A 22,948-nucleotide genomic window follows, 5' to 3' on the forward strand; every position below is an offset into this window, starting at 1 on the left:
AGACCAGACTAGACAAAGCCCTGAGCAACCTAGCTCAGAGCTGGCCTTGCCTTGAGCAGGAGTTTTGGCTAGAGACCTCCTGGAGTCCCTTGCAATTATCTTGTGTTGTATATTATTAAGACCTGATGCTCTAAAACTAAATGTAATTGTACTGTTCTGGCAAGTCCTATTAAGTAGAGTTTTAAGTTACGTGTGTGTGCAATTGTTTGCTAAGGTATGGTGCTAAAACAGAAAATGAAAACGTTAATAAAATTAATATAAATCTTAAGTATATTTAGAGTCTTGGTAGAACTTAAATTTTAAATAGATTAACATTGATTTCTGTAGCATATCTTTCTTATAGACATTGTGGTTATAAATTGTGGCTCATTTTCTCTTCCCCCTTCAGCTTTTTAAATTCTGCCAGGTTCATAAGTTTAGTTCCAAGGATTGTAATATTAAACTGAGTGCATCTATGATGAAGAATACACTGTAGGCTTAAATAGTTCTGAGTACTCCGAGCAGTCTTGACATATGATGTGTAGTGAATATTTGGAATAGTCCTGTTTTAGGTAAATCATCTTATTTCTTCATTTGGTATCCTTTAAGGGCAATACATCAATATAAAATAAATGGCATTAGTACTGAAAAGTTTACTACATACCAGAGGCTTGGTAAAGTTCTATCTTGAACAGGAATTTCTCCCTTCATATACTCATAATGGTTTCTGTTATGTTTTGTTGCACTGAAAACTATTAGTGTTGATCAGTGCCAAAGATTTTTGCCCTTGGGCATAATTCCAACCTAAAATTTACATTAAAAAAATGAAAATATTCACAGAGACCTGAAAGACAGGAAATTGATTGTCTTTCAGAGGAAGTAAAAATCACATTTCAGCTTTTTGCCAACAGTAGACTTGGAGTCAAGCCCTGAGTAATGAGATACTTGGGCATTTTTTCTTCAGTAAAAGATTTGTGCTAAATACAGAATAGAATTTGAATTAATAGGAGAAGTTCTATGTATAAGTCAGCTCTAGTTTTGGCTTTTAATGTTTAATTGTATTTGTAGTTAGACAGTGAACGGTTAGAACAGATGTCCAAAGTGGCACTAATGAAAGACACCATTGATTCTCTGGAAACTGAGATTAAAAGATGGACAAGGAGAGCACTGGATTCTGAAGCTGAGCTGAGCCAAAAGAAAATTGAATATACTTCACTTAGGTAAGGAAAAGTACAGAATTGCATTAGTTTGACGAGTAACATCAGCCTGTGTTCATTGGTTTTCATAACTGTTATATAATTCAAAACAGAAAGGAATTTACAGTAGTTATGAGCCATCCTTCTTTTTGGAATGAAATTGTTTTTCTCATTGCTTATTTATGTGTAAATATTTTGGCTTTTTGATATGCTGAAAACCATCTTCAGTAAGAAAGGAAAATTCAGTCTGACTTAAAGTTAGGAGCTTTCTCTTAGAAGCTTCAAGGATTGTTTTTTGGTAAATTGCATATGAACTAAAATTTTTTTTAACTGTTTTATAGAGGTGAGCAAACACAAAAATGAATGAGGGTCATGTGTAGTTAGTTTTGAACACCTTTTTCTTAGTCTTGGAGGTTTTTCATGAGAGGAAATAAAACTGAAGCCTTGCTTAGGGTTTTTGGCCTGCTGCTCAACTGGAGTTCCCACCCACAATCAGAAGCATGTAGTGGGACTAGTCTCAGTCAAAGCCTTCAGAGAAGAAAGCATAGGTCAGATAAGAAAAAGGGTAATTCACTGACTGGAGGGAAAGTGAGGTTTGCGTGGTGAGATGCAAAGGACTAAATCAGACTGAACTAGGCTACAGAGTGAACAGCCTGCAAGAGAAGATACTGCATCTTTTTCCTCTTGTATTTATATAAATATAATTCAGTTAGGCAACCACTCTCCCAAACCTATTTGGCCTTGCAAGTGGCTGGTGCAGTCAACACATTTGTGTTGCAGGTTTTTGTGTTGGATTTTGATTGGTGGGGATGCTGGGTGCTAGCATGCAATATTGTGCTGGCCCATGGTACCTTTTCAAGGGTATTGTAATTTCTAAAATAATGTGAACTTCTTTGCAAATCCAGGCCTGAATTATCGATGCTTTATAATAAGTTGTCAGATTTATGAATGCTGTAAAAATTAGGTTGTTGAAGATTAGTTGCTGCTACTAAAGTATCTTTTTCTCTACCTGCCCCACACCAGGCTGATAGTTCTCTTCAGTTTTGTCAACAGTTTGAGAATCAATATCACTGCATGACTTGAATTTATGACTTAGATATAGCTTGAAAAAGGTCAGGCATTCCAGTGTATGCCCTAAGTGATGATTTTTATTGTAATAATTTTGGAGAAGTTGTTACTTCCACCTATTGTAAAGAATTCTTCTTACTTTTTCTTTACAGGAATATTCAGACTTTAATATTCAGAGATTAAGGCTAACATTATTAAAATATCTCAAATAGTCTAAAATATGCAGAAGAACCTTGCATATTCATAACTTTTGTGATTTTAGTGACATTTCAAAGAGGTAAAAAATGAATATATAAACATCTGAATTCTCCTTTTTAATGATTCTGCTTTTCCAGTTTATTGAATGAAAAGACAGAACAGAGTCTTTCAGAGGCTCAGCAAAGCCTTGATAAGAAAAAATATGAAATGCAAGTCATCCAAGAGAAAATTATGATTTTGGATGAAAAAATTGGTGAGTGACAGATACATTTTTTTGGTAATAAAATTCAATAGGCCTATTGTTATATTATTGGTGGCTTGGGTTGTTTTTTTTTTCTTATATGTTGAAAGCAAATAAATATTCTTTTGAAAATGTTAACATTTCAAGTGTTAAACATTTGTTTTCTTTCATTATTGGAAGGGTTTTATATTTTAAAACTATGTAATAAAGCTCTTGTGAGTAAGTTTCTGTGACAATACATTCTGTCACCTGAATAATGCATTTTGGTACCACTGTGCAGTGTCCTAGTATATCCATTGTATTTATGATCCACTAAGGCAGTGGTAGCACCTGTTGGCACCATGAGATGACAATGATAACAGAATCAGGAAAACATCCTTTGTAGTGTTTATCCTGTATTGTGTGTTGCACCTTTTTATATTATGAGAATAAAGGAGGTGGATAGAGAAATTATTCCTGTAGCACCAAATAGTATGTTCTCACTTCCAAAATTACAACTGTATTGTTAGAACTCTTCTATTATTTTCTATAGATGCAGTAGACGTAATCAGTTTTCTAATGCAATGCTGAATTTGTGAAAGGAAAATAAAGCTAAACTACAGCTAATTATAGCTAATGTTAGAGCTGACTAATGCTATAAAAAAAGTCTTGTTTTCTGTTAATTACAAATTTCAAGCTCCAGTGATTTGGTTTTAATATTTCATTTGAGATGAAAGTTTAACTCAAATGAATAAGCATTTAATTGAAAGTGAACTTAATTTAAAAAAATATTTTGGCTAAGGTGTTTGAGACACTCCTGATATGACCAGAGAAAAAGATGTTTCATCCACATTAAAATCCACATTGTTTTAAAAGTCCTATACACCTGGTACAGTAAAGCAGGGACCATGAGGGTGGTGAGACACTGGAACAGGTTGCCCAGGAGTAGAAGGCCCATCCCTGGAAGTTTTTAAGGCCAGGCTGGATGGGCCTCTGAGCAACCTGATCTAGTGTGAAGTGTCCCTGCCTCATGGCAGGGGGGTTGGAACTAGATGATCCTTGAGATCCCTTCCAGCCCTGACAATTCTATGATTCTATGACTTAATGTTTGTCAAGCATTTTAGTCTGTGTGTTGTTGCATTATTTTGATTGTACCCAGGAATTGTGTCTGAATTAAGTGTATTTTAAGTCTTTTTTTTTTTTTTTAATTAAGAAATCAGTTCGTAAAAGCTGAATAGAGACTTATCAGAATTTGGCACCTAAGGTCTCATTTAATCTAACTGAAGCATATTTCAGTCTAGATTCATTAGTGTTTTCAGAATTCCTCCATAACTATACATATAACCTATTTTCAGAGTGCCTGATTTGAGACTTGAGTTACTAACTTTCAGAAGTGTTGAGCACTCACAGCTGTGGCAGTCATCCATGGTTGTTATTTTGAACATGTAATACTTTCTATCCTGAAAATTTACATCACAGTTTGGGCATCCAAAATAATCAGTTAGCATTTTCAATTGATCTTTGTGCCTCCATTCCTCCTCTGCAAAACAGTGAGAACACCTAGAATTACACAATGTTTGAGGATGGAAGGATACCTCTGGACATAATCTTGTCCAACTCCCCTTCTCAAGCAGGGCCATCTAGACCCAGTCACCCAGGATCATATCTAGATGTCTTTTGAATATCTCCATGAAAGGGGACTCCGGGAAACTTGCTTCAGTGCTCTGTCACCCTCAGAGTGGAAAAAAAAAAAAGTGTTTCCTGATGTTCAGAGAGACCCTGCTGTGTTCCAGTTTGTGGTATTGGCTCCTGTCTTGCCGTTGGGTGCCACTGAAAAGGGACTGGCTCTGTCCTCTTTGCACCCTTCCTTCAGGTGTTTATAGACATTTATAAGATCTCCCCCTGAGCCTTCTCCAAGCTAAACAGTTTCAGCTTTTACTCATAGCAGTGATGCTTCAGTCCCTCAATCATCTTTGTGGCCTCTCACTGGCCTCTCTGAAGTGTGTCCATGTCCTTCTTCTACTGGGGAGCCCAGAATTGGACCCAGCCCTTCAAGTGCATCTCACCAGTGCTGAGTAGAGAAGAAGGATCACCACCTGGCAATACTTTCTTTAGTGGAGCCTAGGACACCATTAGACTTAGTTGTATCAAAGGCACATTGGTGGCTCATGTTCAGTGTGCCACCAGGACATCCACCATGACACTCAATTTTCTTGACAAGCTGCTTTCCAGGTTGTGTACTAGTGCCTGGGGTTGTTCCTCCCCATGTACAGGACTTTGCACTTGCTTTTGTTGAATCTCATGAGGTTCCTGTCAGCCCCTTTCTCTAGCCTATCAAGGTTTCTCTAAAGGGCAGCATAACCCTCTGGTGTATCAATCACTCTTCCTAGCTTTGCATCATCAGGGAAATTCCTGACAGTACTCTCTGCCCCATCATTCAGGTATCAATGAAGACATAAAGCAGTACTGGACACAGAACTAACTCCTGGAGCACACCACTAGTTACCAGCCTCCAACTAGACTTTGTGCCACTGATCACCTCTCTGTTCAGCCAGTTTTCAATCCACCTTTTGTGGTTTAAGCTTTTCTGCTAGCCCAAAAGTCCAAAATGTAACAGATTGAGGTTGCCTTCCCTCTTTCCTTTTTCCCCTGGGAGGGAAAAGCAAATTAGGCAGGAGAAGGAGAGAGAGGAAAAATTACAAAAGAAACAGTCTTGAATTGATTTAGAAGTAAAAAGGTAAGTTTAACAAAATATAAAAAGCATTTGAGTAAAAGGAAGTTTACAAAAGAATAAGGAAAAAAGGGTAAATAGAAATATACACAAAACTAGATGCAGCTGGCAAAGGATTCTCTGATGTAAGATGAATTTTCTTTAGATGCAGTCCTTAGGAATCTGCAGCAGCACGGAACAGGCCCCACCACATGGCTGACAGCAAACAGCAGCAGCAGGAGGGTGTCAGCAAAGTGAGGGCAGGAGAAGAGAGTAAGGCAGGAAATGGCTTCCTACAAAAAGGGTTGTGGACAGGAAGTGGGAGTGGAATAGAATCATAGGATCAGTCAGGGTTTGAAGGGACCTCAAGGATCATCTAGTTCCAACCCCCCTGCCATGGGCAGGGACACCTCACACTAGATCAGGCTGGCCAGAGCCTCATCCAGCCTGGCCTTAAACACCTCCAGGCATGGGGCCTCAACCACCTCCCTGGACAACCCATTCCAGGCTCTCACCACTCTCATGGTGAAGAACTTCTTCCTCACATGCAGCCTGAATCTCCCCACTTCCAGCTATATTCCATTCCCCCTAGTCCTGATAGCCTAAAAAGTCCCTCCCCAGCTTTCTTGTAGGCCCCCATCAGATACTGGAAGGCCACAAGAAGGTCACCTCAGAGCCTTCTCTTCTCCAGACTGAACAGCCCCAACTCTTTCAGTCTGTCCTCATAGGAGAGGTGCTCCAGCCCTCTGATCATCCTGGTGGCCCTTCTCTGGACACCTTCCAGCATGTCCATATCCCTCTTGTAATAGTGGCTCCAGAACTGGACGCAGTACTCCAGGTGGGGTCTCACCAGAGCTCAGTAGAGGGGGAGAATCACCTCCCTTGACCTGCTGGCCACACTTCTCTTGATGCAGCCCAGGATCTGGTTGGCTTTCTGGGCTGCAAGGGCACATTGACAGCTCATTTTGAGCTTCTTGTCCACCAGCACCCCCAAGTCCCTCTCCTCGGGGCTGCTCTCCAGCCAGTCACTGCCCAGCCTGTATTGGTGCTTGGGATTGCCTCGACCCAGATGCAGGACCCTGCACTTGGTCTTGTTGAACCTCATGAGGTTGGCTTGTGCCCACCTCTCCAGCCTGTCAAGGTCCCTCTGGATGGATCCCTTCCCTCCAGCATGTCTGCTGCACCACACAGCTTGGTGTCATCAGCAAATTTGCTGAGGGTGCACTCAATGCCTCTGTCCTTGTCATCGAGAAAGATGTTGAACAAGACTGGTCCCAGGACTGATCCCTGAGGGACTCCACTTGTCACTGGCCTCCACTGGGACATGGAGCCATTGACAGCCACTCTTTGGGTGCAGCCATCAAGCCAGTTCTTTATCCATCTTGTGGTCCACCCATCAAACCCATGTGTCACCAGTTGGGAGACCAGGATGTGGTGCAGGACAGTGTCAAAGGCTTTGCTCAGGTCCAGGTAAATGACATCAGTTGCTCGCCCCTCATCTATTAATGTTGTCACCTGTTCATAGAAGGCCACCAGGTTTGTCAGGCAGGTTTTGCCCTTGGTGAAGCCATACTGACTCTACCCAATCACCTCTTCATTATTCTTCTGTCTCAGTAGTGCCTCCAGGAAGATCTGCTCCATGATCTTACTGAGCACAGATGTGAGACTGACTGGTTTGTAGTTCCCTGGTTCTTCCTTCTTACCCTTTTTGAAAATGGGGGTGATGTTTCCCCTTTTCCAGTCTGTGGGGACTTCCCCAGACTGCCAGGACTTCTGGAATATAATAGAGAGGGGTTTAGCAACCTCATCTGCCAGTTCTCTCAGTACCTGTGGGCGTATCCTGTTGGGTCCCATGGACTTGAACTCTTTCAGGTTTTTCAGGTGATCATGAACCTGATCTTCACTTATGATGGGCAGTTCTTCCTCCCAGTCCCTGCCATTAGCTTCCATGACTATTCCAGGAGTATGACTGGAGGTGTTTGCAGTGAAGGCTGAGGTAAAGAAGTTGTTGAGAACCTCAGCCTTCTCCATGTCACTTGTGACCATGTCACCTGTTTCCTTTCTGAGGGAGCCCACACCTTCCCTAGTCTTCTTTTTAACATTAATATGCCTGTAGAAATTCTTGATGTTCCCTTTGATCTCCCTGGCTAGATTCAATTCAAACTGTGCTTTGGCTTTCCTAACCAGGTCTCTTGCTGCTTGGGCAGCTTCCTTATATAGCCCCATTCTAGCTCTCCTCTCCTCCACTCCTTGTAGAGCTTCCTTTTAAGTGATAGCGTGTCCAGCAGCTCCTTGTTCATCCAGGCAGGCCTCCTAGCATTCTTCCCTGCTTTTCTCTTTGTTGGTATACATTGCTCCTGGACACAGAGGAGGTGGTCCTTGAATACTGACCAGCTGTCCTGGGCCCCTCTTCCCTCTAGGGCTTTGTCCCATGATACTTTGGCCAGCAGATCCCTGAAGTGATCAAAGTCTGCATGCCTAAAGTCTAGGGTCCTTAGCTTAGAATACGTCCTCCTAGTTGCCCTGAGGATCTTAAATTCAACTGCTTCATGGTCACTGCAGCCAAGGCTGTCCCTGAGCCTCACATTGGTCATCAGCCCTTCCCTGTTGGTGAGAACAAGGACTTTGAACGAGGGACCCCCTCCCCCTGGGAGGGGGCTAAGACTCTCTGCCCAGCTGGGTCAGGTTTCTTTGTCCACCTGAGGCTAGGTTCTTTTCAGCTCACCCCCTCCTGGGCTGGGAATAACCTAGCACACCACCTCCCTGTTCATCCAGTCTGTATGTCAACAGCTCATCTCTGAGTATCTAATGGGAGTGTCAGAGCCTTATTGAACTCAAGGTAGCCAACATCTACTGCTCTGGCCTCATCTACCAGGCCAGTCATTTCATCATAGAAGTTTGCCAAATTGGTCAAGCACGACTATCCATGCTGACTACTGATGACTTTCTTGTCCTTAGTGTGCTTGGAAACGGTTTCCAGGATCAGTAGCTCCATCAGAACATTCTTTAGAGCCAGGTTTGAACACGATCTTAGAAGGTTCCAGAGCCACGCATCTGAAAATATGGGGTGGAAATTGGAGCATCTTTTTTTGAAATAGGGAATAGCTCTGTGGGAAAAATACAATGTGGATATATGTTAATGATGTTCCTGAAAGACTGAGCTACACATCATTATACTTTGGATGTTTTATCTTCTGGAAGTGGTTAGTAAGTATCCTTCAATAAGCCAAAGTTAAATAGTAGTTTGCAGCCTACATGTTTTTTACGAGATGTAAGGTTCACTGTAAGATGGGTTTCTGTGTTTCTCCTCTGGAAATGAGATGCATGTAGATCATATATGGATTGATTCTCTGGCCATTTAAAGGTAAATGTAGTGTATAACACCTTATTAGCCAAATGAAGACAGAGAGAAACACCCTTTAGAATTTGATTTTGTAGTGAGTAGAATGTTTTTTTCGTTATTTTTGTAATTTTGAAGTGCTGCTGAATTTTTTAAATGCATTACTCATTCAGTTTTATACAAAGTTCATTTACATAAAAAAAAGATTTCAGAAAAATTAGTGATATCAGTCTTTTCTATTTCATCAGCCATTACACTATAGTCTACCATATTGTTTTCATCTATTTTAATTCTGTTTAAGCTGTTATTGTTATAATACCTCAGAAAGTAATTTTAAATGATCTAGTCATTTGTTGTTTAAAGAGATATATGTTTTGAGACAAGTAAATTAAGGCCTTGATCTAAGGAAGAATGCAGTTGTTCTGGAAAGGTACATGCTTCAATACTTTCTTGAAAGGGAGCTTTTGCAATGTGATTTATGCTTTAAAAGAGTATCAAAATAATTTTTATTTCAAATGGGTTGAATTAATAAAAATGAGACTTTTTTGCTTGTGTCCAGATAAATTTTCAAGACAAGGCCTTGTACAACAAGAGGAGATCTGTGCTTTGAAAGAAACAATTATACAACTTAATAAAGAGAAGGCAACTTTGCAAAACTGTGTGGAAGAAGGAAGAGAGAAGATTGGTACTTTAGAGGAAAGCCTGTCAATTAAAGTATGTTCTAACAAGTTAATAGTCCTTGTGAAAGAAGATAAATAGAGAAAGGGTCTGTTTGGTCATCAGAACTATTTTGTTGGTATTTGCAGCAGTGCTCAGTGCTGACCTAGTTCTGCTCTGCTTTCAAGGCACCAGTAAAACTCATATTGATTTCAACAGCAGTAGGTTTGAGCAGTGTTGGGCATCTCATGTTTGCTGTTTTGTGTAGTTTATACTTATCAAGAGCAGTGACTTTAAGTACTTGCCTGAACCGGTGAAGAGTAAATTAGCCAATAAAATATTTTGTTTATCATAATATTTAGCCTAAATTCTTCCTTGGAGTCCACTGATGTTAGAGATACAGGCTGCCAAATAGTATTGCCTTTGCTGTCATTGAAGCAGCATCTGAATTGTGTACTTTTCACCTTAAGGTACTGCCTTACCTAAGAAAATTGCAGTAGTTTATTGCTCAGTGTGATTTCAAACTGTATGATGAAGCTGCTTTCTTCTTCTGAACCATTATTTTTCACTTCAGCTTAAGTTATCTGGATATAAACTTATGATAAACTAAAGAAGGTACTTTTCAACTGTTGTGATTCTTAAGAATTTGCAGTGAGTTTTAATAAAATCTTAAAAGATATTGCAGGATAGGCTATAATCATCTTGCCATAACCACTGAATTTGCATTATGAAAACTGTAAAATGTAAAAAGTGCTGTCCATGTTAGAGATGGCTGTCACCTCTGTTGTGTCTCTAGTGGAAGATATTTCCTTATCCTTTTTAGGCTTCTTTCAATATCTATATCCAAAGACAAGGGAGTAAAGGGATACACTACCGTGTGCTACCGTCTTTATGAAAATGCAGTTACAGAATTCTTGTTTTATCAATTACAAAGTACCAAACTCTAGTAGTTTATTCATTGTAGAAAAGCTACGATAACTGACCTAATAGACAGAAGACATAATTTAGTTTTAGGAGTGTAAACCAAATGCAGCCATTACAACCACAAATATAAGGCAGGTATTGTGTATTCCACAGAAGATAATAATGTTTGTTCCTTTATTTGCCAAATGAGATTATCAGAATTTTCAGTACATGATGAAATTTGCAAAAAGCAAAATCCATTTTGCGTTAGTTACATTAATATATTTTTTTCATGTTAAAAAAAAGAGGAGTAGTGAGAGGTTTATTTTAATTTTGTATTTCTTTTCAAGGAGAAAATAATTTCAGATTTGAAGATTATGATTTCTGAGTTGGAGCGTTCCACAAAGTAAGGATAAAATGTCAAGATCATTATTAAATTTTGATTGATGTAAAACAAAAAAAGAATTAATCACAGGATGTGCTAATGTATAGTTGTTTTCTTTTTTACCCTGTTTAATATTAAAGTGTCATGGCTTTGTTTCATGTCTTGCAAATTTAACCACTGGAAAAGCTATTGTTTGTATTAGGCTGGGCAGTATTGTCATACCTGAAGTATTGATTGTTTGCTGCATAGAAAATCTACTGAAGCACTCTGTGTCTGTGAGAAAGATATCACCAGTCTGCATCAACGGTTACAAGAAATCAACAAAGAACTTGCACAGTCTAACAAGAACAGAGAATCATTAGCTCAGGAGAATAACAGGTTACAAGAGCATCTCTCTAAAATTAAGGAAGAAAATCAGGTATATTTGTGCTAAGAACCCCTGAATAAAAGGGAAAATTGTGCATAGAATTGTTAGGCCTTCATATGAAGTAAATCTGCAAGCTAATTTTTAAGCTCATTTCTCAAACTCTGATGTTTCCCTAATTGTGCAGCTTACTAGCATAAAAAGGACCATCTGTTCTTAGGTGATGGTTTAAATGTTTATCTAAGGAACAGTCAAGTAATGTTTGGGGTTTTTTTCTGATCTTCATGTAAAAATACTGTGGCTGTCACAACTATTTGTTATATGGAAAAGTGCTATAAAGGAGGCTGGGAGTACTTCTTATACTGTGCTGTGACTGGGCCAGAGCACTTACATTCTTATGAATTTGACTTGTAATAATTTAATATTGTATACATTTTAATAAGGTCCAAAACTTTATTAAAAGTATTGTATTTATTTATATTCCTTTAAAATAGCTTTTGGATAAAAGATGCTGGAAATGGTTATAATACAACATTACATTTTCTAGTGCGTTATCTACCTGTGCACTGCTACTAATGAAAGTAGTTAAAATACCTAAAGTATCATCTCATGCACATAAAATGTTCATAGAATTAATGTTTTCCAAGCAACTAGAAATTAAGCTTAATACCTCTAGTAGTTCATCACTATGTAATATTAGTTCTGTCTTTTTCTTCAACTTGATCTTTCTTTGCACTTAATCTACTGCTTAGCATACCTTTGTCTTTGAAAATACTTTCTCTTCCTGTAGAAGTGCTACCCAGTTTTGAAGGAGCAAATTAACTTCACCTGATGTTAGGTATATACAAGTTTTAAGTCATTAAGGCTCCCTTTTAAGTGAAGATAAGTACTCCAGAAGGAGAGTGACACCATCCCAGTTTTCAAAGTGATTCATTTTACCTCTCTCTCTTCATTATAAAGCATACATAACTAGTTTAAATCAGGTGCCTAATTCTGCACTGAGACAACTCTCATTCTAAATATTTCTTATCTCAAACATACTAACTGTTTCTTTTTAGTGCTTTCTTTGAGTATCCTAGAAAAGCTCAGAATTGCAGTTGATACTGATGAGGTCAGCTGATAAAGACTTGCTACTTTGGAAAGCTTCACTGTTTCCATTGCAATGCCTGGATGCTTGTAGGAGCAGTTAGAAACAAAAAGTCCTAGCCTCACAAGATCAACTACTTTATAATAGATTTACCTCTATAATATGTATTGGTTTCTCTATGTTCTTCCATTAATTTAGGCGATACTCTAAGTAGTAGCAATCTTATTTCTTGGGCTTACTGGAAAAGTTCACAGATTTCCAGAGCACCTTACTCAACAAGTCAGAGCTTTTTCACAATAGGAATAAGAAGTTTTCCCTAACCTTCTCCACACACACATACCTTTCCCTGCTTCTTGCATCTGAAAGTTCTAGTAATCATGTAAGGAAGAATTGTTTCTGAACAACAGAAGAGAGCAGTTAATTACAGCCTTCCTGCAGTTTTTTTCCCTTGTTCTTGTTTCTTGAGGAATAGTTGGCAGAAATTCAGTTTGTGTTCTCCTAAAACTTATGGATTTATTTCTGCTGATTAGGAAGTAACCACTTAATTAGTTAACTCATTTTTTAAGCTGTCTTTTTCAAGTCTGAACTTTTAAAGAGACCGTAAATGTGAAAAAGAGGGGAGCTGCCTCTGAGCTCTGCTGTTTAAATGAGGCAGGTTATTTTGCTATGACCATGTAGCTGCTAAATCATTTGTGTTTTTCTTCTTAATTGGTACATTCCGTATTGACATTTTTCTTCTTTTAAAAAAGATTTAGCGTTATTGGTAAATCAAAGGACCAAAATATTTGTTACAAATACAAAAAATTGTTCATAGAAATATACATGATTCAGATCTTAGATGCTGAATTGCTGGAGCATGTCCAGAGAAGGGCAACAAGGCTGGTGAGAGGCCTTGAGCACAAGCCCTATGAGGAGAGGCTGAGGGAGCTGGGACTGTTTAGCCTGGAGAAGAGGAGGCTCAGGGGTGACCTCATTGCTGTCTACAACTACCTGAAGGGAGGTTGTAGCCAGGAGGGGTTTGGTCTCTTCTCCCAGGCAACCAGCACCAGAACAAGAGGACACAGTCTCAAGCTGCGCCAGGAGAGGTTTAGGCTGGAGGTGAGGAGAAAGTTCTTCACAGAGAGAGTGGTTGGCCATTGGAATGGGCTGCCCAGGGAGGTGGTGGAGTCCCCATCCCTGGAGGTGTTCAAGAGGGGATTGGACGTGGCACTTGGTGCCATGGTTTAGATAGTCATGAGGTTTAGGGTGACAGGTTGGACTCGATGATCTTTGAGGTTTCTTCCAGTCTTCTTGATTCTATGATTCTATGATTCTTATATAGTCTTTAAAGAATGAGTTAATAAATCCATAGCTGTTAGATATGCATTAATCCTGTTTTTTTGTAAAGCTACAAACATGATACTCTAACCTTATGAATCAAATCTTTCTTCATAGGTACTATATAAAAAAATAGCAAAGTATCAAAATGAGCTTGATGATATGAAGTTGAAAGCCCAGGATTCAAACACAGATATTGTCAGGTTGAAGGGTGTACTGAAGTCTAAAGTAAGTTTGTGGATGAAACTTGTAAACAAAAGATGATTTTTAACTGAAAATAAAATTTTAGTGATATCTTCATGAAAGAATTTGCTTTTTATCCAAAACTTATGTGCATTCTACTGATATTTTTATTAGTCTGGAGACATTTTCTCAGCTGTTTATGTAGTACACAAGTAATGAAGTACATGTCAATGTGATTTATATATTTTTTTTTTATATCTGTGCATGTTTCTTAAACTTAAAAATTCAGACTGGACAATACAGAGACTTGGAACTCTTGCCTTTACTACCGTGTGATATGAATAGTAACAAAAGTATTTCTGCAGTATATTGTTATACTTCATATTTGTGATGTTAATCTAGCCATTTTTAACAAGTATCTTTTAGCACTAGAATATCACCATCTTGGAAAAAACACTGGTTCCTGAGAAGTCTCTCAATGTTTTGGCTAAATGGCAAAGCTTTCAGTGGCAAGAAAAGTCGATACCATGCTATACCTGTAGGTCTATAGATGTCCCTGTTTTGTGAAGCTTACATAAATTACTAAACAAACAAGCTTTATGTGTTAGGAGAGAGAGAATGGTGAGCTTCTGGAGAGTTACCAGACAGCCTGTGAACGAGGAGAAAGTTGGGAAGAAAAATACTATCAAGCAGAAGCAGATTGTAGCTCTATTAGACTGGCGCTGATCAGTGCGGAGTCTGAGAACCGCAGGCTGAAAGAGAAAATGGAGCTCCTTGAAACAGAGATGGAACAAGTAAGTTGAAACTGTTCTTTCCATCGTTCATCCTTGAAATGGTCTGGTAGTATTTTAAGGCTACAATAGTATAGAATTATGCTTAATGCCACTTCCAAATGTGTTCAGCTTCATAGCAGTTATGTGTAAGGCACATTTCTAAAACACGGAAGTTTCTATTTAAAAATCTTAGTGTGCTTAGCAGTGCTCTTTCTTTAATTTCCTTTTAAAATCAATTTCTGTTGACCTTGATTTTTACTAAAACTGCACAATTAATCTTTGGTAGGCAAATTTTTTAAAACTCAGCTTGGATAAACTTTAAAAAATTGTTCATACATACTTGGATGTTTTCAGTATTATTCCGTCACCATCCTGTCCATCCTCTGCTCTAGATGAGATAATTTATTCTTTACAGACTTCCAGCATTGTCTTTCAACCTCTATGTCTCTTCCATACACCATGGGTAGAGCTGCTGTTTGACAGTTGGTTATTTGTTCCAGCCAAATGTGTGTGGTGTCTTTTGTATGCTTGTGGAATCCTCTTTGATTCTTTAGATAGGGAAAAGCTCCAGCATGTGACATTTGTCTGAAGCTTTCATGAGATCTGACTAAGCCTTCCTGGATCCTTCTGTGAGATTGTCAGTAAAAAGGCTTGCTAGTATTCTTGAGAGCACCAACAGTTTTGGGAGAGAAAAATGCAGAAATGCACCTGGGGACTTGGAGAAAAGTCTGAAGTTGGGAAACTGTCACTATTTTTTTCATACCTTTCAACCAGTAGCCCTTCATCTGCTATCTGTAACCTTCAGATAGGGCTCTTGTTTTACATAGCATTCCACTGCAGGAATCTGTGTTGCCAGATTGTAGCATATGTATATTCAGAAGTGGAAATTAAGACTGATGCTGAATAACATCATTCTTTCAGTGTTTCTAATACTGGGCTTTTTGTATAACTTACGCTTTCTACAGTTTTCAGTATTCTTTGTTCTAAAATACAAAAGTAGAATATCAAAATTGTTCATTGGCAAAGGAACTGGATTTTTTCATTGACAGTAGAAAATTGAATCTTCCAGATTGAACTTTTAGTTCACTAAACACAAAAAAATTGCATTTTGCTTTGTGAAGTGAAAAATACTATTTTTCTTTTTTCCTTCTCCCCTCCCCCCCCCCCCCACCTTGTTGGCCTATGACCTGAGTTCTCTCAATATCTTCCTTGTTTGAATACATAAGCAGTTATCCTCTGAAAATTCTGAGGAATATGCTGGAGAAGAGGGGGGTTGTTTGTTAGGATGTCTTAGTTCAAAGAGTTACCATGACCTTTGGGTGAGCAGTACTGTGCTTGATGTAAAATAGGTTTGAGTGAAGTATAGATAAAAGTGTTTGCAGCACCCCAGACAGACTCAGTTAAACATAGTAAAATGCACACATGAAGGAAAAATGGTATTCTAGCCTTCTTAGGCTAAGATTAAAACAGGCAGTTTTCTGTGTCTCTGTAGCTGTGTCGTTATGTCTTGGGTACATCCATTGGTCCTTTTGGAGTGGAACATACTAGGGTATTCTTTTTTAATTTCCCCCAAGACACATAGGTACTTAATCTCTTGTTTTGGATTTTATTCATTTTAACTTCCCCCAGAGATTTATTCTTGATGCTCTGTTGAGTAAAATAAATATAATTTTACTCTGCTGGTGATGCAGATATTAGTTTGTTATACCAGGTATTATTTCCTGCATGCAAGTGGTTAATGAGTAGTTTCTTGCCTCAACAAAATGTAAAACTTTCCTCCTCTTCTTTAGTGATTCTGTTACAGTCTGTATCCATTGATCCATGTATTTCAATAGTATTTTGTAATTTCTATCAAGTAGATTAATATATATATACACACACATGTGTATACATATATACACACATTGTATGAATTTATAAATCTGACACAGAATTATGACGGAGGGCAAATGAGAACAAATTTTGGTCACCAATTCCGGACTTCCTTTCTTCTTTTTCTCTCTCCCCCCCTTTTTTTTTTTTAAAAAGGTTAGAATAATAGATAGCTTCTAAGCTTAACATATCTAAAACTTTAAAATCTTTGTTTAGCTGCAGAGCAGGTGTAAGTCATCTGACTCTGAAATAGAACTGCTGAGAAAACAACTGGGAACTGAAAGAGCATCTATGAAAAACCTGGAGTCTTTGCTTGTGTCCAGCCGTGAGAAAGAATTTCAATCACAGAGAGCAACGCAAGAAAAGGACTCTGAAATTCAGTTTCTCAAGGAACAGCTTTCTGAAGGAGAAAATAAACTGTGAGTAACTGACCAAGAGAATGTTACAAGTTTTTTCATTCTTCTCAAGTGTATATATATATAGAGAGATGGTTTTACATCTAGCTGCATTTTCAAATGGCCAATACCTTGCTTACTTTAGAAGCAGAAGATACTAAAAACCTGCTTCTGATTCCTCAGGTATACCCTAATAGATTTTTCTCTGTGTAGTGTTATATTTTACTAAAAAAAGTTTATAATCTCCATTTCATGGTATATCTGCCCTTTTAATTTTGGATAATTGTATTTGGCAACATACTTGGAGGATTATGGTTGCTATCTAATTGACATGCATGGACTTTACAGTGCTGTGCAGAGTCGAGGTTTTGCTCATCTCAGAAACAGAGCAGTTCAGCTGCAGTCAGAACTGGATATCACCAAAAGACAGCTGGAGACTGAGCACTTTGAAAGGCAAGTATATGTGTTTGCACTGAGCTTTCTGAATCTAATTGGGGTGAAATGCAATATAGTACTAAGACTTAGACTAATTAGTAGGATAAGTAGAAAGTTTGGTTTTGCTCAGCTGTGTATCCCCTCTTGTGTTCACAGGCTATTCATGTCACTGAATTCAATCCATGCAGCTGTTATACATGCTGTCTAAATTAGTTGTCTCAGTTTCCTTCATTGCTAATGTAAGGAGATAGTGGGATAAACTGCCCTCTGGAATTGTCTGGTTTAGGGTGGGATAGATCACTTTCCTGAATATGTTCATCTGTCTTCACTCATTTATAGTAATGCCCAGTACTAGGCAACTAGTTGGCTAGAAAAGTGATTAATAGGCTACTAAGTTCTGTGTTAGCAATGGCTACTTTTTGGCTACACCTGTGATAGCTGAACTAAACCAGATTAAAGCATCAACTTGAGGAGTCCACACACTGTGTACTTGTCCATACAGTCTGGTAGTGTGCACTCTGGAATTATTTTAGCTCACTTGTACCAACCCACATTTTCCCAGGTACTACTTAAGGTATAGAAGATGCTAGGGATGGTTCCCAAATGTCAGTAGAGCCAAATGACTTTTTTTTTTTATGGGAAGAGTTTAACAATAAACACAAGCTGTTTCAAATTATTTGGCCATGCAGTGATTGGTCCCTGACATGCTTAATGAGTTTATCTAGGCAGTCTTGGTGTCTTAAATAGTTTTCTTATCTGTGTAACAACAGTACTTCCCTATTTCTAGAATATATTGAGGATAAAATATTATTTTGTCAAGTGTTATTTTGGGTATGTAAAAGAGACAGATAAAAGAAGCAGAGTGATGTGATGATAGTACAAGTTTGAGAATCAGATGTCTTCTTTATTGGAAATACATTATTTTGTTGATACTCTATTCTCTTATAAGTAAGGAAAAAGGTTTTGGAAGGGGCATCTCAATACTTGATGTTAGATCTTGTAAAGATGAATTTCTTAAGTGTTTCAGTGTATGTTTTAATTTCAGATGGGACTCTCCTTTACCCTGAATTCATGGCAGAATCTCCTGGGTTAGATTTGCAAGTCACTTTAAAAAGGTGGCATCATTTGTGATCCTTCAGCTACATAGAATGAGCCAGACTGTATGCTAATATAGTAACACCATTCACAGAATTGGAGTGGTAGGGGTTGGAAGAGATCTCTGAAGATCATCTAGTCTGACCCCTTTGCTAAAGCTTACTTAAACTAGTTTGCACAGGATAACATCCAGGCAGGTTTTTATTTTCTCCAGAGAAGGAGATTCCACAACTTGTCTAGGCAGCTTGTTACAGTGCTCCATCACCCTCACTCAAAGAAATTTCTCCTTAAGTTCAAGCCTTCTGTGTTCCAGTTTGTACCCATTGCCCCTTGTCCTGTCACTAGGCAACACTGAAAAGGGTCTGGCCTTATCCTCTTGACATTTGCCCTTTAGATGCCCTTTAGATATTTGTAAACATTAACAAGATCCCCTGTCAGCCTTTTCTTGAGGCTAAACAGCCTCAGGTCTTTCAACCTTCTTTCATAAAAGACATGTTCCAGTACCCAAATATTTTTCATAGCCCTTTGCTACATTCTTTCCAGTAGCTTTTTGTCTCTCTTGAGCCTGGGAGCCCACTGCTAGACACAGTACTCCAGATGTAGACTCGATAGGGCAAAGTAGAGGGGAAGGGGAACCTCCCTTAACAATCTCACCACACTCTTCTTACTGCACCCCAGGATACTATAGGCCTTCTTGGCCACAAAGGCGCATTGCTTGGTTCTAAAAGAAACTCTTACCTACTTCATGCTGTTGTTTCTCTATTCCCCCTGAATGAGTGCAACCATCTCATGGTATATGGGTGCTCCCTGGTAGGGACTGCAAATGTTTCATCTTGAAGCATTCATTGGCAGAAAGCTGAATCAGCCTCCATACTTTATTCTTAGAGAGGATATTATTTGTTACTTGTGATTGTTTATAGGTGCAATAATATCAACACTAGTTTACAATTGGTTAGCAAAACACATAGTAGACTAAGCCTGTGCTGAGGCAAAGTTCTCAAGTTTTCATTCTTGATGAGAATTTATCTTCTGTTTCAAGAGAATTACAAATATAATTGAATTGTTTTGGAAAGACCAACAATAAGTTCCATTATGCAATCTGTAAGGCAGTTGCAAAAGCGATGTGCAGAAGCCCTAGACAGCAAAGACTGAAACGTTCTCATGTAAAATTCTGAAGCTGACATTAGAGTTAGCTGTCTTTGAAAGGCTAGAGCTTTTTCCTTTTTTTCATACGCTCAAAACAGTGACCCTTCAATTTCCCACAAAGGTTACAAGATCCTAATTTGTTTTCTGTTTTTCCTCAGAAAGTTATGCTGTACAAGATCAGATATTGATCTCTGTTGCTTGCAGGGAAGGGAGCAAAGCTCCAAGCTGACTTCTTACAGCCAATCTATTTTTCTTCTACTGGCAAATGAAAACCAGAAAATTAGCCTGAGAAGGAAAATACTGCCATTACAGTCAGTATCATGCCAGTATATAATGGAAGCAGCAGATGTCAGTACTGACTGGCCTCTCTTGTTGCCAGCTTTAACAAGTGGGTAGATTATATCCTTGTTCTAACACTGACTTATCTAGTCATATTGATTTACTGCCTTGGGGCAGAATGAAATAATGCCTGAAATTAGGAGGTGGAAGTGCCAATACTGTCAGGCCTTGAATGAGTGCTAATGCAATGATACCAGGGAGCTTAATCCATCTGTCCTGAGTTTTTTCTTTACCAGTTAGAAAAAGCACCTCTCCTTCCAACCTCCTGACTGCAGAAGCAGTTTGGTCTCATGTGGAAACAACAGGTTTGATTTATTGTACTGTTCTGGCTGTAGTGACCAAGCACAGGTACTGACTTTCAAGTACCCTCAAGAACCCCAGGCATATGGCTTACTTTTTATCCTTTTCTGTTTCTTGACCCTCCTTTTGCTGCCATTGTATCTCACTCTCTCTGGCTTGGTCTCCTCCCAAATAAAAAATTTGCCCATAGTTACTTTTACCCCCACTTTTGCTACATTCATATCCAAACTTGGTGTTCTACAGGGCAGTGTTAACTCATGAAAGGTGCAAGCAGCTGCACTCTGACTTACCATCACTGGCAGCACCACCTTGGCCATAAAGGACATTACAGCATGTGCACAGTAAAGCCCTTAAAAGCAATAATACTAGTAAGACTAGCAGTTAATGAACCTATTGGAGCAGGTCCAGAAGAGGGCCACACAAACGATCAGAAGGTGAGAACAACTCTCCTATGAAAAAAATCTGAGAGAGTTCAGTCTGTCCAGCCTAGAGAAGAGAAGGCTCCAGGGAGATGATATTGCAGCTTTAAGGTACTTAAAGAGAGCCTAGAAGATGAGGAATGCATTATTAGTAGGGCCTTTTGTGATAGAACAAGAGCTAAGGGTTTTAAACTAAAAGAGGGTAGATTAGATACAAGGAAGGTATTTTTTACAATGAGAGTGGTAAGGCACTGGAACTGTGGTAAGGCTCTGCTCTCTGCCAGAGAGGTGGCAGAAACCCCATCCTCAAGAACATTCAAGGTTGGGTTGGATGGAGATCTGGGCAGCCTGCTCTAGTTTAACATGTCCTTTAAGGGTCCCTTCCAACCCAAACTATTCTATGACTCTGTTTCCATAGTATTTATAGTGTATATTGTACCTCCTTGAGCATGAGGTTGTGGGATGTTGGTAGCTAGGTGGAACAATATTACTGTCTCACTGAGCTCCTGCTGATAGAGGAAGCCCTTTTCTTGTCTGTAGAATTATCTCTAGAGCTGGCACTAGATCTGATTGTCCTCCTGCAGATTTTGGTGATCTTCAGCAGTCTGCAGTAACAGCTAAGCCACACCTGGGCCAGTTTCACTTCAATGCCACACAGGCAGTTCCTGTTACACCTTCATTTGCAAGGTTTTGGGCAACTTGGGAGTCCTTTTTTCTGGCCTGCATCAGTGCTATTCTCCCAAAACACACGTTCATTTATAATGAACTGTTGTCCAGGTTTTACTGGGGCTATACACTGAAACACAGGGATGGTTATAGACACCTTTCCTAGTAGTTTCCCTGTCCAACTTAAGACTAGATTGTCCTCCTGTGAACAATTGGTGGCCTGAAACCAGGATCCCAGATGAATACGTTCCTCCAGAATTTTCCAGTGTATTATCCATTCCCTGTACACCCAGATGCCAGAGTTACAGATCAATCCAGAACCCAGGCCCACTCCGTGCAGTCAAAATGAATAGATGACCATTTTACAACTTTCCCATTGGAGACTCCAGCATCTCTTAAATATTCATCAGTTTCAGAGCCCTTCAGGCAGACTCCAGTCCACTGGCCTTGCCAACTCAAAGAGCACAAGAATAACACAAGCCACACTGTTCTTACATTGACATTATTGCTGATTTTAGTGATTGTCCTCATGATGCAGGCTTCTGAATAACCTTAAAATTAGGCTCTTCCTACCTGGAGATTTTTACAACTTTTAGAAGCAACTAAACTTGCAGCAACCATGGATAGCTTCTGTCTTTTAGGGAAAATAGAGACAATGGATATGCAGAACTAAGTATTGAGTAAAGGAGTAATACAGAGAAAGTTACTAATCTATCTTTCAGAGAAGTATGTGATGAACACCACATCTCCTTTTAAAATAAAATTTAAAAAATCTGACAATTTTAAATAGAAAAAAAAATAATGACCATGAGATAATTTTGATGATTTTTGGAAAGCGTTCAATCTGACTGTAAATTAATGTTTACTTAGGGAACATCCTGTAGAGGAGCTTCGACACCAGACTCATACAGTCTCGTATCATTTAAGAACATCATCTCCTGAACATTCCCATCATCAACCTCCTGATTGGTCTCTGGACTGGTCCCTGGATGAGTAAATTGTTCAACAACACTGAAGTTCCAAACACTAAAGGGAAACACAATAAATAAATAAATGGACTAACTCTGGTATTTCTTTTTGAAATATTGACTGGATTTCATGGAATTACATTGCTCCAAAAGAAGTTAGAAGAAGATTCAGGACCACAATCTTCTGATGATACTCCATTTATTTTGTTTTATTGAGCTGCATCAAAACTATATGGTTAATAGCAATAGTCATAACTGCATGAAACAGTAATAGAAATAATGCTGCAGAATATATTTTCATCTTTCCTATATAAATGCTCTTAACTATCCAGTCTTTATTCTTCTAGTAGTATTCAGAATAGCTTTTACTCTATATATTTGCATTTTTTTACCAGAAACTTAAATGCATTCTGAAAGTCTGGAAATACTTGAAACCCTAAGGAGGAGCAAGCCCAACTTACTTTCCTTTTAACTATCAGTGAAATGGAGGCTCCACAATGTGCAGCTACTCCCTTGTTGTTTTCAGTCTCTGTTTAGTTTCATTTCATATTTGGTAGCTGTATGCTTGTTGCATCACCCTCTTTTTTCTTTTTTTTTTTTTTTTTTAGATTGATTGCAGCATGCATTAAAAAAATTTGCCAGTTGAGGGGTAAAAAATCTGTAGGAAGTAATTTCAGCCTTTGAGATGGCTATGTACTTCCAGAATTAATTTTGTTGATACTTTATTAACTGAGATTCTTACCTTTGTTATCAAAGATTGCCTTCTTTATCAAAATACATAGGTCCTGAGAACACAAGACAAGTTTCTTTGGGCCAGTGAGCTAGTTTTGGTGCCCTTAGTAGGAAACACAGCTGTGCTAGGTAGTGATCTTGGAGCTATTGCCAGCTCTTGATAGGAAGTACAGGGAGTCTTCATTCCTCTGATAGAACTGT

General features: G+C 38.7%; 1 protein-coding gene across 1 annotated transcript in view; it reads left to right on the plus strand.

The window, feature by feature from the left end:
* TSGA10 (testis specific 10) overlaps nucleotides 1-22,044 on the plus strand; it is a 32,321-nt gene extending 10,277 nt beyond the window's left edge. Inside the window, exons 8-17 of the mRNA XM_054383100.1 lie at nucleotides 1,048-1,199; nucleotides 2,579-2,694; nucleotides 9,271-9,425; nucleotides 10,622-10,677; nucleotides 10,906-11,074; nucleotides 13,542-13,652; nucleotides 14,216-14,401; nucleotides 16,469-16,671; nucleotides 16,996-17,100; nucleotides 21,918-22,044. Of these exons, the coding sequence (XP_054239075.1) occupies nucleotides 1,048-1,199; nucleotides 2,579-2,694; nucleotides 9,271-9,425; nucleotides 10,622-10,677; nucleotides 10,906-11,074; nucleotides 13,542-13,652; nucleotides 14,216-14,401; nucleotides 16,469-16,671; nucleotides 16,996-17,100; nucleotides 21,918-22,044 (1,380 nt within the window). The remainder of the gene's footprint in view (nucleotides 1-1,047; nucleotides 1,200-2,578; nucleotides 2,695-9,270; nucleotides 9,426-10,621; nucleotides 10,678-10,905; nucleotides 11,075-13,541; nucleotides 13,653-14,215; nucleotides 14,402-16,468; nucleotides 16,672-16,995; nucleotides 17,101-21,917) is intronic.
* The last annotated feature ends 904 nt before the right edge of the window (nucleotides 22,045-22,948 follow it).

The sequence above is a fragment of the Indicator indicator genome, chromosome 1, assembly GCF_027791375.1.
Source record: "Indicator indicator isolate 239-I01 chromosome 1, UM_Iind_1.1, whole genome shotgun sequence".
Lineage (NCBI taxonomy): Eukaryota > Metazoa > Chordata > Aves > Piciformes > Indicatoridae > Indicator > Indicator indicator.